The following is a 19324-nucleotide window of genomic DNA, read 5'->3' on the forward strand; positions in this document are numbered from 1 at the left end:
TCCAATAGATCCTTGTAAATGGATTTAAAGTGTATTTATTCAAATTAGAGAGACAATTTAAATTAAAAAGCTTAGAGCTGCCTCCACCACAGGGGGGCTCGCTCGACCCACCAGCGGACAGGCACCAGTATTGGGAGAGGGGGGCTGGCCGTCAGGGTTCACCACGGCTCTGGCACAAACCCGGCGACACGGAGGTGGCACGGGCAGGAGCGGACTGAACGTGTCGGCTTCTCACTTTTTGGATTTTAGAAGGGCATGACATGCCTATATCTGTGTCTCCCCCTCCTTTTACTCCTCCACCTCTTTTATTTTCGCATGACTATATGTACTTGTCACTTTTCCATGTGTTAGTTGTGTCTTCTGAGCAGTCTGTCAGCTTTTGGACACCTTTGAAGGTGTTTTCTATGTGTTTCTATGTGTTTTTGTTTGCCTGCCATTGGTTTTAACGGTGTTCGACGAACAGTTCGACGAACAGTTCGGCGAACACACGGGTGTTCGACGAACCGAACCGAACTCGAACACTACGGGGGTGGCTCAACACTACCAGGGAGTTACAGACTCACATAAGTGAGGCAGGCCGATCCCACCACAATCAAACTATCATACAGAATGAACCTGTAAAAAAAAGAAAGAATATAAAAACATGTAACATCCCCAACAACAACGTATGTATGAAGGGAGAAATCCAACACTAAACTGGAGTAGCACTCATTTATGGTTGACCATTTGGAGCGAACAAGCTGGAACCCCGAACAGGAACCGGAATTCGAAATGCCGAACAAATTCGCCCAATACTATTTATGATGTGGAGTGAATCCATGAAACCAGGGCTGGAGCCACCACATCTCCTGCAGGCGTGAATAAATGTATATTACAGCCATCAGCCACGCACAGCTTAGAGATATATCATGGCACAGGTGTAATGATTTTTATGTAGTTTATCACAATCCTGTTTGAAGTTAGTTGGTTTTAAAAGAAATTGAAAACTCAGGATAAAGGGAAACTCCGCTGTTATTGTACAGAAATTCACACTCAGCCCTCACTGCACATTTAATGTTGTCGATCATAAAAGTGAAGTTCAGTCATAAAGAGCACATTCAGCAGCACAGAAGGGAGAGAAGGTAGATTCATCCAATAAGATATCAGGGATCTAGGAAGCCAACAGCATCATTACACTCCACTTTTTCTTACAGACCCATCATAATATTTTTCTTCAAGTGATTTTCTAACTTGTCAGCACATTCTACACACGCTGTCATTAGGCTTTGTAGTTTACAGATCTGGGCAGGTAACGGTCAGCGTCTCCTAATCCCAGGGAGTAGGTGGATCCTCCAGGTTGTAAGTTCTATAGAAAAGGGCTTTCACAATTACACAAAGTAATTTGAATATTTTCGGACGGAGGAGAATTTTGTGGTCTAGCGGCAAAATGGTGATCACACGATTGTGATATGGCCGGACCACACCACTGATAAAGAAGCCACAGCCGGTGACTGAGAAGAATCTGTGACTTCTCTGTATTTAGTGGTTACTACTCACCTGGGTAGTCATATGTAGGAATCTCCTCTTTACACCGCTCATCACCCCTCACATATGTTTCTGTAGTATTAATATGGGTCAGATCTTCACCCTGAAACAAATACTATAAAAGTCACAGACAGAAGGAGAAGTCACAAGTTTGATCGGCTCTAATCCTGTTATCTCCACCATTCTCATAACACAAATATAAAACATAATAATGGTGGATAAAACAAAACTGAAGACATGACCTTTACAGCCGTTTACACATCATAGGGGAAATCTCATGACACCTTCTCTCCATCTACCTGATGATCCTGAGGAACATTGGGATCTTCTTGTTTACAGTCCTGTGGAAGAAGAGGACGTGGACATCTCTCTGGTGTTGTCCTCGTACTGGATAGATCTGGAGGAAACACATACAGGGACTGAATTCATTCTTTACATACAGATAATTATAGGCCGTGTGTATTTAGTGCTGTCTATTACCTGGTGATGTGAGGGAATGGGGAACCTCCATCATGATGTCCCTGTACAGATCTTTGTGTCCTTCTAAATACTCCCACTCCTCCATTGAGAAATAGATGGTGACATCCTGACACCTTACAGGAACCTGACACATACAATGATACCGTCAAGCACCTAATCACTCCATAGCGTTACTGTATAATGTCCCATGATTCACCTCTCCAGTCAGCAGCTCAATCATCTTGTAGGTGAGTTCTAGGATCTTCTGGTCATTGATGCCCTCATGTATCAGGGGGTGAGGTGGAGGCCCTGTGATTGGGCTCAGGGGTCTTCCCCATTCCTCAGACACAGGGTCCTGACAGTGCTCACTAGAGGTCTTCTTCACTACTGTGTAATCCTAGTTATGGAGAGACACATTAATAAATCTCACTACAGACATTTTCAGAGTCCTCACCTCTCCAGTTCTGTTCATCTGTTATTCCCATAGATAAGAATGATGTAATGTGACGTCATCAGAATCTCTCACCTCTCCAGTAATCCGGAAGAGGATCTCTAGGGTGAGGTGTAATATCCTCTCCACCATCTTGTCCATCATTTTCCTGGATAAATCAGGAAAATTTTCTTATATAGACGATCTTCACTGAGAGGATCCGGTATTTTAGAGATCTGAATGAGAAAAAGATAAGCTGATGGATAAGACCATTTTTCTGCAAACGATGATGCGGAATCCAAAATGTACCATGAGTACACTTTATCCCTTAATCTGGAGTTCAGGTCTATTGCCTGTATATTAAAATCTGTGACATTCGATCAGTACCTTCTTAACTGTAAAAATTGGCCCTTGGGTTTTCCTCTTTTTATGGGGATGGTGGTGGTTATCCCACTTCAATAGTTTATTAGTGCTTGAAGGTTTATGGTAGATGAGTGTCTCTAGAGTCCCATTACAATCCTTCTTGATCAGTACATACAGGAAAAGCAACTGGTAAGAATTGGTGTTGGTCTGCTCCTTTAAACAAAATGTACTTTTCAGGTTATCCCCCCAGTACCCTCACTTTTCTTCCCTTCTTTTGAGGCCTACACAGTCAGACTCTACCGGCCCTTCTCCCTGCGAGTGGCAGTTGTGTATCGCCCTCTGGGCCCCTCCCATCAGGTTGTGGATCACTTTGCCACTTGGCTTCCAAACTTTCTATCCTATGACATCCCCCACCCTCATCATGGGAGACTTGTTAACATCCCAATTGGCGATTCCCTCTCCCCATCTGCCACTCATCTTTTATCGCTAACTTGCTCCTTCGGCCTTTCACAGCTTACTAATTCTCCTACACATAAAGATGGAAATATTCTTTGACCTGATCTTCGCCCGGCTCTGTTCAATGCATGACTTTACTACCTCTCCTCTTCCGCGCTCTGATCACAACCTTCTTTCATTCTCTGTCAAGAACTGTCACCCTGCTCAAGACACCCCCACTTTCCACACTTACAGAAATATACATGCCATTAACACCCAGAAATTTATGAAAACGTTGCAATCATCATTGGCCCCAATCTCCTCCATCTCATGCCCTGACTCTGCACTGAAGCATTATAACGAAACATTGCAATGCGCCCCGGATGAAGCTGCACCTCCTACACAGAGAACAACTCGGCACAGATGGCGACAACCCTGGAACACGCTGCAAACACGTTTTCTTCAGCGGTGCGCCAGGTGTGCTGAACGGCTGTGGACAAAATCTAATCTGACCGAAGATTTCCTCCATTATAAATTTATGCTTGAAACTTATAACTCCGCCCTTCACTTCTCCAAAGAAACCTACTTTAACAACCTCATCATCTCATGTTCCAATAATCCTAAACACCTGTTTGACACTTTTCATTCTCTTCTTAATCAAACAGCACAGTCCCCAACCACCAACCTCAGCACTGACGATCTGGCCAATTATTTCAAAGAAAAAATTGACCATATCCGATAGGAAATTTTCTCTCAATCCCCAAATGTTATGCATGCTCCTCCCTCCAACACTGCATCTTGCTCATTTTCTGACTTCGAACCAGTCACGGAAGAAGAAGTGAAAAGGCTCCTTTCTTCCTCTCGCTCTACCACCTGCACCAGTGACCCTATTCCCTCACATCTCCTTCAGTCCCTTTCTCCAGCTGTCACCACTCACCTAACTAAAATATTCAACCTCTACCTCTCATCTTGTATTTTTCCCTCCGTTTTTAAACACGCCAGCATACATCCATTACTTAAAAAAACATCCCTCGACCAGAACTGTGCTGTTAACTACAGACCTGTTTCCAATCTTCCCTTTATCTCTAAACACCTGGAATGACTGATCCACTCCTGTCTAATCCGCTATCTCTCAGATAACTCCCTTCTTGACCCTTTACAATCTGGTTTCCGCTCTTTACATTCTACTGAAACTGCACTCACTAAAGTTTCTAATGATCTACTAACAGACAAATCTAATGGTCACTACTCCCTGCTGATTCTCCTGGATCTCTCTGCAGCATTTGACACTGTGGATCTACCTCTCTGACCGCTCCTTCACTGTGTCTTTTGCTGGCTTTTCTTCTTCTCCCCTTCCCCTTATTGTCGGGGTTCCTCAAGGATCAGTCCTAGACGCTCTTCTTTTCTACTTATATACCGCTCCTATTGGACAAACAATCAGCAGATTCGGTTTTCAGTACCATCTCTATGCTGATGACACCCAATTATACACCTCTTCTCCGGACATCACCCCTGCATTATTACAAAATACCAGTGATTGTCTTTCAGCTGTCTCTAACACTATTTCCTCCCTCTATCTAAAATTGAATCTGTCAAGAACTGAACTACTCGTATTTCCTCCCTCCACTAACCTACCTGTACCCAATATTGCCATTTCTGTTTGTGGCTCCATCATTACTCGCCAGCAACATGCCCGCTGTCTTGGGGTCATACTTGATTCAGACCTTTCGTTCACTCCTCACATCAAATCACTTGCTCGCTCGTGTCTTCTACACCTCAAAAACATCTCTAGAATCAGAAATTTTCTTACCTTTGACTCGGTAAAAACTCTTACTGTAGCTCTTATTCATTCTCGTCTGGACTATTGCAACTCTTTACTTATCGGTCTCCCTCTTTCTAAACTTTCCCCTCTCCAATCCGTCCTGAACGCAGCTGTCAGGGTCATATTCCTCACCAACCAATACAACGATGTATCTTCCCTGTGCCAGTCATTTAACTGATGGCCCATCCAATACAGAGTTCAATATAAACTTATTGCTCTTACCCACAAACCTATCCACGATTCAGCACCGCCCTACATCTCCTCCCTCGTCTCAGTCTACCACCCTACCAGTGCCCTCCGTTCTGCTAATGACTTAAAACTAAAATCCTCCATAATCCGATTCTCCCACTCCCGTCTCCAAGATTTCTCGCATGCTGCACCAATTCTTTGGAATTCACTACCCAGGAATATTTGATTAATTCCCAATACCCACAGTTTTAAGCGTGCCATAAAAACCCATTTCTTTAAACTAGCCTATCACCTCAACACACTTATCTAACTGTCCCAGTTTTGGCCCATATTAAAATTTTCTTCAAAATCATGCTCATACCATCCATGCACTGAATAGCCTCTGTCTGTACTGTACACATACTGGCTGGCGACCAGTTCATGTAGTGTTATGTACTTACCCTATTTAGTATATTAAGGCGGTATTATACAATATATGTACATTTTACCTTTTGTGTCTCCCCTATTTCCTTATAGACTGTAAGCTTGTGAGCAGGGCCCTCACTCCTTTTAATATCTGAGTTATGCTTATTCTGTAAAGTCTGTATTGTCTGTATAAGTCCTCCCTAAAATTGTAAAGTGCTGTGGAATATGTTGGCGCTATAAAAATAAAAATTATTATAATTAAATTCAGATGTAAATCTAAGGCCCACTCTATTGATGTTGAGTTCCCTGACAAATTCAAAAGATTGTTCACTCGTCCCTGACCAGGTGATAAAAATGTAGTAAATATATCTGTACCATACCCCAATATTTGGATGCCACCACTTATCATCATCCCTGAATATTGTGGATTCCTCCCACCAGCACAGGAAAAGGTTAACATATGAGGGGGCACAGGGGCTCCCCATCGCAGTACCCCTGAGCTGGTGGAAGTACTTCCTGTCAAAAAGAAAGACGTTATGAGTAAGAGTGAATTTTAGAAGATCCTCCATGAAGTCATTATGTCTGCTACACTCTATTGATCTCGATTTCAAGAAATGTCTTACTCCTCTGATACCGTCCTCATGCGGAATATTACTGTACAAAGCCTCGATATCTAGTAAGGCCTGCTCCCCTACATGCCTGTATACATGCTCGAGGGTCTACATTGAGGGGAGCAGGCAAAGGGAAAACCAATCCCAGAGGGAATATTCCAACTGTAAAACCTCAGGCGGTAGTGGGGGAACATTATACTGTGGGGGGCATCATACATCCTGCATAATGGGGGCATTATACTGTGTGGAGGCATCATACATCCTGCATAAGGGGCATAATGGGGGCAATAAACTGTGTGGGGGCATCATACATCCTGCATAAGGGGCATAATGGGGGCATTACACTGTGTGGGGGCATACTACATACTGCATAAGGGGCATAATGGGGGCATTACACTGTGTGGGGGGCATCATACATCCTGCATAAGGGGCATAATGGAGGCATTACACTGTGTGGGGGCATCATACATACTGTATAAGGGGCACAATGGGGGCATTACACTGTGTGGGGGCATCATACATACTGCATAAGGGGCATAATGGGGGCATCACACTGTGTGGGGGCATCATACATACTGCATAAGGGGCATAATGGGGGCATTACACTGTGTGGGGGCATCATACATCCTGCATGAGGAGCATAATGGGGGCATTACACTGTGTGGGGGCATCATACATCCTGCATAAGGTGCATAATGGGGGCATTACACTGTGTGGGGGCATCATACATAAAGCATAAGGGGCATAATGGGGGCATTACACTGTGTGGGGGCATCATACATAAAGCATAAGGGGCATAATGGGGGCATTACACTGTGTGGGGGCATCATACATCCTTTATAATGGGCATACTGGGGGCATTACACTGTGTGGGGGCATCATACATACTGCATAAGGTGCATAATGGGGGCAATACACTGTGTGGGGGCATCATACATACTGCATAAGGGGCATAATGGGGGCATTACACTGTGGGGGGCATCATACATCCTGCATAAGGTGCATAATGGGGGGCATTACACTGTGTGGGGGCATCATACATACTGCATAAGGGGCATAATGGGGGGCATTACACGGTGTGGGGGCATCATACATACTGCATAAGGGGCATAATGGGGGGCATTACACGGTGTGGGGGCATCATACATACTGCATAAGGGGCATAATGGGGGGCATTACACGGTGTGGGGGCATCATACATCCTGCATAAGGGGCATAATGGGGGCATTACACATCCTGCATAAGGGGCATAATGGGGGCATTACACTGTGGGGGCATCATACATCCTGCATAAGGGGCATAATGGGGGCATTACACTGTGTGGGGGGCATCATACATACTGCATAAGGGGCATAATGGGGGCATTACACTGTGTGGGGGCATCATACATCCTGCATAAAGGGCATAATGGGGGCATTACACTGTGCGGGGGGCATCATACATACTGCATAAGGGGCATAATGGGGGCATTACACTGTGTGGTGGGCATCATACATACTGCATAAGGGGCATAATGGGGGCATTACACTGTGTGGGGGGCATCATACATACTGCATAAGGGGCATAATGGGGGCATCATACATCCAGCATAAGGGGTATAATGGGGGCATTACACTGTGTGGGGGCATCATACATACTGCATAAGGGGCATAATGGGGGCATTACACTGTGTGGGGGCATCATACATACTGTATAAGGGGCATAATGGGGGCATTACACTGAGTGGGGGCATCATACATACTGCATAAGGGGCATAATGGGGGCATTACACTGTGTGGGGGCATCATACATACTGCATAAGGGGCATAATGGGGGCATTACACTGTGTGGGGGCATCATACATACTGCATAAGGGGCATAATGGGGGCATTACACTGTGTGGGGGCATCATACATCCTGCATAAGGAGCATAATGGGGGCATTACACTGTGTGGGCATCATACATCCTGCATAAGGGGCATAATGGGGACATTACACTGTGTGGGGGCATCATACATAAAGCATAAGGGGCATTACACTGTGTGGGTGCATCATACATAAAGCATAAGGGGCATAATGGGGGCATTACACTGTGTGGGGGCATTATACATCCTTTATAATGGGCATACTGGGGGCATTACACTGTGTGGGGGCATCATACATACTGCATAAGGTGCATAATGGGGGCATTACACTGTGTGGGGGCATCATACATACTGCATAAGGGGCATAATGGGGGCATTACACTGTGGGGGGCATCATACATCCTTCATAAGGGGCATAATGGGGGCATCATACATCCTTTATAAGGGGCATAATGGGGGCATTACACTGTGTGGGGCATCATACATACTGCATAAGGTGCATAATGGGGGGCATTACACTGTGTGGGGGCATTATACATACTGCATAAGGGGCATAATGGGGGGCATTACACAGTGTGGGGGCATCATACATCCTGCATAAGGGGCATAATGGGGGCATTACACTGTGGGGGCATCATACATCCTGCATAAGGGGCATAATGGGGGCATTACACTGTGGGGGCATCATACATCCTGCATAAGGGGCATAATGGGGGCATCATACATACTGCATAAGGGGCATAATGGGGGCATTACACTGTGTGGGGGCATCATACATACTGCATAAGGGGCATTACACTGTGTGGGGGGCATCATACATACTGCATAAAGGGCATAATGGGGGCATTACACTGTGTGGGGGCATCATACATCCTGCATAAAGGGCATAATGGAGGCATTACGCTGTGTGTGGGGCATCATACATACTGCATAAGGGGCATAATGGGGGCATTACACTGTGTGGGGGGCATCATACATCCTGCATAAGGGGCATAATGGGGGCATTACACTGTGTGGGGGCATCATACATACTGTATAAGGGGCACAATGGGGGCATTACACTGTGTGGGGGCATCATACATACTGCATAAGGGGCATAATGGGGGCATTACACTGTGTGAGGGCATCATACATACTGCATAAGGGGCATAATGGGGGCATTACACTGTGTGGGGGCATCATACATCCTGCATGAGGAGCATAATGGGGGCATTACACTGTGTGGGGGCATCATACATCCTGCATAAGGTGCATAATGGGGGCATTACACTGTGTGGGGGCATCATACATAAAGCATAAGGGGCATAATGGGGGCATTACACTGTGTGGGGGCATCATACATAAAGCATAAGGGGCATAATGGGGGCATTACACTGTGTGGGGGCATCATACATCCTTTATAATGGGCATACTGGGGGCATTACACTGTGTGGGGGCATCATACATACTGCATAAGGTGCATAATGGGGGCAATACACTGTGTGGGGGCATCATACATACTGCATAAGGGGCATAATGGGGGCATTACACTGTGGGGGGCATCATACATCCTGCATAAGGTGCATAATGGGGGGCATTACACTGTGTGGGGGCATCATACATACTGCATAAGGGGCATAATGGGGGGCATTACACGGTGTGGGGGCATCATACATACTGCATAAGGGGCATAATGGGGGGCATTACACGGTGTGGGGGCATCATACATCCTGCATAAGGGGCATAATGGGGGCATTACACATCCTGCATAAGGGGCATAATGGGGGCATTACACTGTGGGGGCATCATACATCCTGCATAAGGGGCATAATGGGGGCATTACACTGTGTGGGGGGCATCATACATACTGCATAAGGGGCATAATGGGGGCATTACACTGTGTGGGGGCATCATACATACTGCATAAGGGGCATAATGGGGGCATTACACTGTGTGGGGGGCATCATACATACTGCATAAGGGGCATAATGGGGGCATTACACTGTGTGGGGGCATCATACATCCTGCATAAAGGGCATAATGGGGGCATTACACTGTGTGGGGGGCATCATACATACTGCATAAGGGGCATAATGGGGGCATTACACTGTGTGGTGGGCATCATACATACTGCATAAGGGGCATAATGGGGGCATTACACTGTGTGGGGAGCATCATACATACTGCATAAGGGGCATAATGGGGGCATCATACATCCAGCATAAGGGGTATAATGGGGGCATTACACTGTGTGGGGGCATCATACATACTGCATAAGGGGCATAATGGGGGCATTACACTGTGTGGGGGCATCATACATACTGTATAAGGGGCATAATGGGGGCATTACACTGAGTGGGGGCATCATACATACTGCATAAGGGGCATAATGGGGGCATTACACTGTGTGGGGGCATCATACATACTGCATAAGGGGCATAATGGGGGCATTACACTGTGTGGGGGCATCATACATACTGCATAAGGGGCATAATGGGGGCATTACACTGTGTGGGGGCATCATACATCCTGCATAAGGAGCATAATGGGGGCATTACACTGTGTGGGCATCATACATCCTGCATAAGGGGCATAATGGGGACATTACACTGTGTGGGGGCATCATACATAAAGCATAAGGGGCATTACACTGTGTGGGGGCATCATACATAAAGCATAAGGGGCATAATGGGGGCATTACACTGTGTGGGGGCATTATACATCCTTTATAATGGGCATACTGGGGGCATTACACTGTGTGGGGGCATCATACATACTGCATAAGGTGCATAATGGGGGCATTACACTGTGTAGGGGCATCATACATACTGCATAAGGGGCATAATGGGGGCATTACACTGTGGGGGGCATCATACATCCTGCATAAGGGGCATAATGGGGGCATCATACATCCTTTATAAGGGGCATAATGGGGGCATTACACTGTGTGGGGCATCATACATACTGCATAAGGTGCATAATGGGGGGCATTACACTGTGTGGGGGCATCATACATACTGCAGGAGGGCATAATGGGGGGCATTACACAGTGTGGGGGCATCATACATCCTGCATAAGGGGCATAATGGGGGCATTACACTGTGGGGGCATCATACATCCTGCATAAGGGGCATAATGGGGGCATCATACATCCTGCATAAGGGGCATAATGGGGGCATCATACATACTGCATAAGGGGCATAATGGGGGCATTACACTGTGTGGGGGCATCATACATACTGCATAAGGGGCATTACACTGTGTGGGGGGCATCATACATACTGCATAAAGGGCATAATGGGGGCATTACACTGTGTGGGGGCATCATACATCCTGCATAAAGGGCATAATGGGGGCATTACACTGTGTGTGGGGCATCATACATACTGCATAAGGGGCATAATGGGGGCATTACACTGTGTGGGGGGCATCATACATACTGCATAAGGGGCATAATGGGGGCATTACACTGTGTGGGGGGCATCATACATACGGCATAAGGGGCATAATGGGGGCATTACACTGTGTGGGGGGCATCATACATACTGCATAAGGGGCATAATGGGGGCATTACACTGTGTGGGGGCATCATACATCCTGCATAAGGGGCATAATGGGGGCATTACACTGTGTGGGGGGCATCATACATACTGCATAAGGGGCATAATGGGGGCATTACACTGTGTGGGGGGCATCATACATACTGCATAAGGGGCATAATGGGGGCATTACACTGTGTGGGGGCATCATACATCCTGCATAAGGGGTATAATGGGGGCATTACACTGTGTGGGGGCATCATACATCCTGCATAAGGGGCATAATGGGGGCATTACACTGTGTGGGGGCATCATACATCCTGCATAAGGGGCATAATGGGGACATTACACTGTGGGGGCATCATACATACTGCATAAGGGGCATAATGGGGGCATTACACTGTGTGGGGGCATCATACATACTGCATAAGGGGCATTGCACTGTGTGGGGGGCATCATACATACTGCATAAGGGGCATAATGGGGGCATTACACTGTGTGGGGGCATCATACATCCTGCATAAAGGGCATAATGGGGGCATTACACTGTGTGTGGGGCATCATACATACTGCATAAGGGGCATAATGGGGGCATTACACTGAGTGGGGGCATCATACATACTGCATAAGGTGCATAATTTGGGCAATACACTGTGTGGGGGCATCATACATACTGCATAAGGGGCATAATGGGGGCATTACACTGTGGGGGGCATCATACATCCTGCATAAGGTGCATAATGGGGGGCATTACACTGTGTGGGGGCATCATACATACTGCATAAGGGGCATAATGGGGGGCATTACACTGTGTGGGGGCATCATACATACTGCATAAGGGGCATAATGGGGGGCATTACACGGTGTGGGGGCATCATACATACTGCATAAGGGGCATAATGGGGGGCATTACACGGTGTGGGGGCATCATACATCCTGCATAAGGGGCATAATGGGGGCATTACACATCCTGCATAAGGGGCATAATGGGGGCATTACACTGTGGGGGCATCATACATCCTGCATAAGGGGCATAATGGGGGCATTACACTGTGTGGGGGGCATCATACATACTGCATAAGGGGCATAATGGGGGCATTACACTGTGTGGGGGCATCATACATACTGCATAAGGGGCATAATGGGGGCATTACACTGTGTGGGGGGCATCATACATACTGCATAAGGGGCATAATGGGGGCATTACACTGTGTGGGGGCATCATACATCCTGCATAAAGGGCATAATGGGGGCATTACACTGTGTGGGGGGCATCATACATACTGCATAAGGGGCATAATGGGGGCATTACACTGTGTGGTGGGCATCATACATACTGCATAAGGGGCATAATGGGGGCATTACACTGTGTGGGGAGCATCATACATACTGCATAAGGGGCATAATGGGGGCATCATACATCCAGCATAAGGGGTATAATGGGGGCATTACACTGTGTGGGGGCATCATACATACTGCATAAGGGGCATAATGGGGGCATTACACTGTGTGGGGGCATCATACATACTGTATAAGGGGCATAATGGGGGCATTACACTGAGTGGGGGCATCATACATACTGCATAAGGGGCATAATGGGGGCATTACACTGTGTGGGGGCATCATACATACTGCATAAGGGGCATAATGGGGGCATTACACTGTGTGGGGGCATCATACATACTGCATAAGGGGCATAATGGGGGCATTACACTGTGTGGGGGCATCATACATCCTGCATAAGGAGCATAATGGGGGCATTACACTGTGTGGGCATCATACATCCTGCATAAGGGGCATAATGGGGACATTACACTGTGTGGGGGCATCATGCATAAAGCATAAGGGGCATTACACTGTGTGGGGGCATCATACATAAAGCATAAGGGGCATAATGGGGGCATTACACTGTGTGGGGGCATTATACATCCTTTATAATGGGCATACTGGGGGCATTACACTGTGTGGGGGCATCATACATACTGCATAAGGTGCATAATGGGGGCATTACACTGTGTGGGGGCATCATACATACTGCATAAGGGGCATAATGGGGGCATTACACTGTGGGGGGCATCATACATCCTGCATAAGGGGCATAATGGGGGCATCATACATCCTTTATAAGGGGCATAATGGGGGCATTACACTGTGTGGGGCATCATACATACTGCATAAGGTGCATAATGGGGGGCATTACACTGTGTGGGGGCATCATACATACTGCAGGAGGGCATAATGGGGGGCATTACACAGTGTGGGGGCATCATACATCCTGCATAAGGGGCATAATGGGGGCATTACACTGTGGGGGCATCATACATCCTGCATAAGGGGCATAATGGGGGCATCATACATCCTGCATAAGGGGCATAATGGGGGCATCATACATACTGCATAAGGGGCATAATGGGGGCATTACACTGTGTGGGGGCATCATACATACTGCATAAGGGGCATTACACTGTGTGGGGGGCATCATACATACTGCATAAAGGGCATAATGGGGGCATTACACTGTGTGGGGGCATCATACATCCTGCATAAAGGGCATAATGGGGGCATTACACTGTGTGTGGGGCATCATACATACTGCATAAGGGGCATAATGGGGGCATTACACTGTGTGGGGGGCATCATACATACTGCATAAGGGGCATAATGGGGGCATTACACTGTGTGGGGGGCATCATACATACGGCATAAGGGGCATAATGGGGGCATTACACTGTGTGGGGGGCATCATACATACTGCATAAGGGGCATAATGGGGGCATTACACTGTGTGGGGGCATCATACATCCTGCATAAGGGGCATAATGGGGGCATTACACTGTGTGGGGGGCATCATACATACTGCATAAGGGGCATAATGGGGGCATTACACTGTGTGGGGGGCATCATACATCCTGCATAAGGGGCATAATGGGGGCATTACACTGTGTGGGGGCATCATACATCCTGCATAAGGGGTATAATGGGGGCATTACACTGTGTGGGGGCATCATACATCCTGCATAAGGGGCATAATGGGGGCATTACACTGTGTGGGGGCATCATACATCCTGCATAAGGGGCATAATGGGGACATTACACTGTGGGGGCATCATACATACTGCATAAGGGGCATAATGGGGGCATTACACTGTGTGGGGGCATCATACATACTGCATAAGGGGCATTGCACTGTGTGGGGGGCATCATACATACTGCATAAGGGGCATAATGGGGGCATTACACTGTGTGGGGGCATCATACATCCTGCATAAAGGGCATAATGGGGGCATTACACTGTGTGTGGGGCATCATACATACTGCATAAGGGGCATAATGGGGGCATTACACTGTGTGGGGGGCATCATACATACTGCATAAGGGGCATAATGTGGGCATTACACTGTGTGGGGGGCATCATACATACGGCATAAGGGGCATAATGGGGGCATTACACTGTGTGGGGGGCATCATACATACTGCATAAGGGGCATAATGGGGGCATTACACTGTGTGGGGGCATCATACATCCTGCATAAGGGGCATAATGGGGGCATTACACTGTGTGGGGGGCATCATACATACTGCATAAGGGGCATAATGGGGGCATTACACTGTGTGGGGGGCATCATACATACTGCATAAGGGGCATAATGGGGGCATTACACTGTGTGGGGGCATCATACATCCTGCATAAGGGGTATAATGGGGGCATTACACTGTGTGGGGGCATCATACATCCTGCATAAGGGGCATAATGGGGGCATTACACTGTGTGGGGGCATCATACATCCTGCTTAAGGGGCATAATGGGGGCATTACACTGTGTGGGGGCATCATACATCCTGCATAAGGGGCATAATGGGGGCATTACACTGTGTGGGGGCATCATACATCCTGCATAAGGGGCATAATGGGGGCATTACACTGTGTGGGGGCATCATACATCCTGCTTAAGGGGCATAATGGGGGCATTACACTGTGTGGGGGCATCATACATCCTGCATAAGGGGCATAATGGGGGCATTACACTGTGTGGGGGCATCATCCATCCTGCATAAGGGGTAAAATGGGGGCATTACACTGTGTGGGGGCATCATACATCCTGCATAAGGGGCATAATGGGGGCATTACACTGTGTGGGGGCATCATACATCCTGCATAAGGGGCATAATGGGGGCATTACACTGTGTGGGGGCATCATACATCCTGCTTAAGAGGCATAATGGGGGCATTACACTGTGTGGGGGCATCATACATCCTGCTTAAGGGGCATAATGGGGGCATTACACTGTGTGGGGGCATCATACATCCTGCATAAGGCGCATAATGGGGGCATTACACTGTGTGGGGCATCATACATCCTGCATAAGGGGCATAATGGGGCATTACACTGTGTGGGGGCATCATACATACTGCATAAGGGGCATAATGGGGGCATTACACTGTGGGGGGCATCATACATCCTGCATAAGGGGCATAATGGGGGCATCATACATCCTTTATAAGGGGCATAATGGGGGCATTACACTGTGTGGGGCATCATACATACTGCATAAGGTGCATAATGGGGGGCATTACACTGTGTGGGGGCATCATACATACTGCAGGAGGGCATAATGGGGGGCATTACACAGTGTGGGGGCATCATACATCCTGCATAAGGGGCATAATGGGGGCATTACACTGTGGGGGCATCATACATCCTGCATAAGGGGCATAATGGGGGCATCATACATCCTGCATAAGGGGCATAATGGGGGCATCATACATACTGCATAAGGGGCATAATGGGGGCATTACACTGTGTGGGGGCATCATACATACTGCATAAGGGGCATTACACTGTGTGGGGGGCATCATACATACTGCATAAAGGGCATAATGGGGGCATTACACTGTGTGGGGGCATCATACATCCTGCATAAAGGGCATAATGGGGGCATTACACTGTGTGTGGGGCATCATACATACTGCATAAGGGGCATAATGGGGGCATTACACTGTGTGGGGGGCATCATACATACTGCATAAGGGGCATAATGGGGGCATTACACTGTGTGGGGGGCATCATACATACGGCATAAGGGGCATAATGGGGGCATTACACTGTGTGGGGGGCATCATACATACTGCATAAGGGGCATAATGGGGGCATTACACTGTGTGGGGGCATCATACATCCTGCATAAGGGGCATAATGGGGGCATTACACTGTGTGGGGGGCATCATACATACTGCATAAGGGGCATAATGGGGGCATTACACTGTGTGGGGGGCATCATACATCCTGCATAAGGGGCATAATGGGGGCATTACACTGTGTGGGGGCATCATACATCCTGCATAAGGGGTATAATGGGGGCATTACACTGTGTGGGGGCATCATACATCCTGCATAAGGGGCATAATGGGGGCATTACACTGTGTGGGGGCATCATACATCCTGCATAAGGGGCATAATGGGGACATTACACTGTGGGGGCATCATACATACTGCATAAGGGGCATAATGGGGGCATTACACTGTGTGGGGGCATCATACATACTGCATAAGGGGCATTGCACTGTGTGGGGGGCATCATACATACTGCATAAGGGGCATAATGGGGGCATTACACTGTGTGGGGGCATCATACATCCTGCATAAAGGGCATAATGGGGGCATTACACTGTGTGTGGGGCATCATACATACTGCATAAGGGGCATAATGGGGGCATTACACTGTGTGGGGGGCATCATACATACTGCATAAGGGGCATAATGTGGGCATTACACTGTGTGGGGGGCATCATACATACGGCATAAGGGGCATAATGGGGGCATTACACTGTGTGGGGGGCATCATACATACTGCATAAGGGGCATAATGGGGGCATTACACTGTGTGGGGGCATCATACATCCTGCATAAGGGGCATAATGGGGGCATTACACTGTGTGGGGGGCATCATACATACTGCATAAGGGGCATAATGGGGGCATTACACTGTGTGGGGGGCATCATACATACTGCATAAGGGGCATAATGGGGGCATTACACTGTGTGGGGGCATCATACATCCTGCATAAGGGGTATAATGGGGGCATTACACTGTGTGGGGGCATCATACATCCTGCATAAGGGGCATAATGGGGGCATTACACTGTGTGGGGGCATCATACATCCTGCTTAAGGGGCATAATGGGGGCATTACACTGTGTGGGGGCATCATACATCCTGCATAAGGGGCATAATGGGGGCATTACACTGTGTGGGGGCATCATACATCCTGCATAAGGGGCATAATGGGGGCATTACACTGTGTGGGGGCATCATACATCCTGCTTAAGGGGCATAATGGGGGCATTACACTGTGTGGGGGCATCATACATCCTGCATAAGGGGCATAATGGGGGCATTACACTGTGTGGGGGCATCATCCATCCTGCATAAGGGGTAAAATGGGGGCATTACACTGTGTGGGGGCATCATACATCCTGCATAAGGGGCATAATGGGGGCATTACACTGTGTGGGGGCATCATACATCCTGCATAAGGGGCATAATGGGGGCATTACACTGTGTGGGGGCATCATACATCCTGCTTAAGAGGCATAATGGGGGCATTACACTGTGTGGGGGCATCATACATCCTGCTTAAGGGGCATAATGGGGGCATTACACTGTGTGGGGGCATCATACATCCTGCATAAGGCGCATAATGGGGGCATTACACTGTGTGGGGCATCATACATCCTGCATAAGGGGCATAATGGGGCATTACACTGTGTGGGGGCATCATACATACTGCATAAGGGGCATAATGGGGGCATTACACTGTGGGGCCAGTAAAGGGGTCCTGTACTATGAGAACAATACGTTTCCTCCCTTCCTGTCTCCATAGTTGGGCCGTATGTATCTATTACAGGAAACAGAACAAAAACCTTATGATTCGTATAAAGGGGCAACACAAGACCCCAAAAGAGTCTCCGTGCTGAAGGGGTTAATGCCCCCTGCGCCCAGTAATGGGGGTCTCCACATACCTCCACCTGCAGAGCCGCCGCCACATATATGGCTGCTCTGTGCGCACAGGAGCTGTGATGAGGTCACAGGAGGGGAGGAGTCAGGGGTCACATGATCAGGGGCCTCAGTGGATGCAGGACTCTGCTGTGCTGGTTGTCATGGTGCTGGATGAGCTGAAGTTTATGTGTGGGGTCAGGAGGGGTTTACAGTGTGGATGTAGCAGAGCCGCGTGTGTACGAGGTGTACGGAGCAGAGCCGCGTGTGTACGAGGTGTACGGAGCGGAGCCGTGTGTGTACGAGGTGTACGGAGCAGAGCCGCGTGTGTACGAGGCGTACGGAGCAGAGCCGCGTGTGTACGAGGTGTACGGAGCAGAGCCGTGTGTGTACGAGGTGTACGGAGCGGAGCCGCGCGTGTACGAGGTGTACGGAGCGGAGCCGCGTGTGTACGAGGTGTACGGAGCAGAGCCGCGTGTGTACGAGGTGTACGGAGCAGAGCAGCGTGTGTACGAGGTGTATGGAGCGGAGCAGCGTGTGTACGAGGTGTACGGAGCAGAGCCGTGTGTGTATGGAGCGGAGCAGCGTGTGTACGAGGTGTACGGAGCAGAGCCGTGTGTGTACGAGGTGTACGGAGTGGAGCCGCATGTGTACGAGGTGTATGGAGCGGAGCAGCGTGTGTACGAGGTGTACGGAGCGGAGCCGCATGTGTACGAGGTGTATGGAGCGG

At 48.3% G+C, this 19324-nt stretch overlaps 1 protein-coding gene across 1 annotated transcript in view; it reads right to left on the reverse strand.

The window, feature by feature from the left end:
• Positions 1–18713, reverse strand: part of LOC141182626 (uncharacterized) — a 34266-nt gene extending 15553 nt beyond the window's left edge. The window contains exons 1-6 of the mRNA XM_073660790.1: positions 18621–18713; positions 2510–2649; positions 2201–2380; positions 2005–2128; positions 1824–1921; positions 1537–1627 (exon numbers count right to left, since the gene is read on the reverse strand). Coding sequence (XP_073516891.1) covers positions 1537–1627; positions 1824–1921; positions 2005–2128; positions 2201–2380; positions 2510–2578 — 562 coding nt within the window. The 5' untranslated portion in view covers positions 2579–2649; positions 18621–18713. The remainder of the gene's footprint in view (positions 1–1536; positions 1628–1823; positions 1922–2004; positions 2129–2200; positions 2381–2509; positions 2650–18620) is intronic.
• Between the last annotated feature and the right edge of the window lie 611 nt (positions 18714–19324).

The sequence above is a fragment of the Phyllobates terribilis genome, unplaced genomic scaffold (genome assembly GCF_046119375.1).
Source record: "Phyllobates terribilis strain yellow unplaced genomic scaffold, ASM4611937v1 Scaffold_35__1_contigs__length_13245226, whole genome shotgun sequence".
NCBI classification, from domain to species: Eukaryota; Metazoa; Chordata; class Amphibia; order Anura; family Dendrobatidae; genus Phyllobates; species Phyllobates terribilis.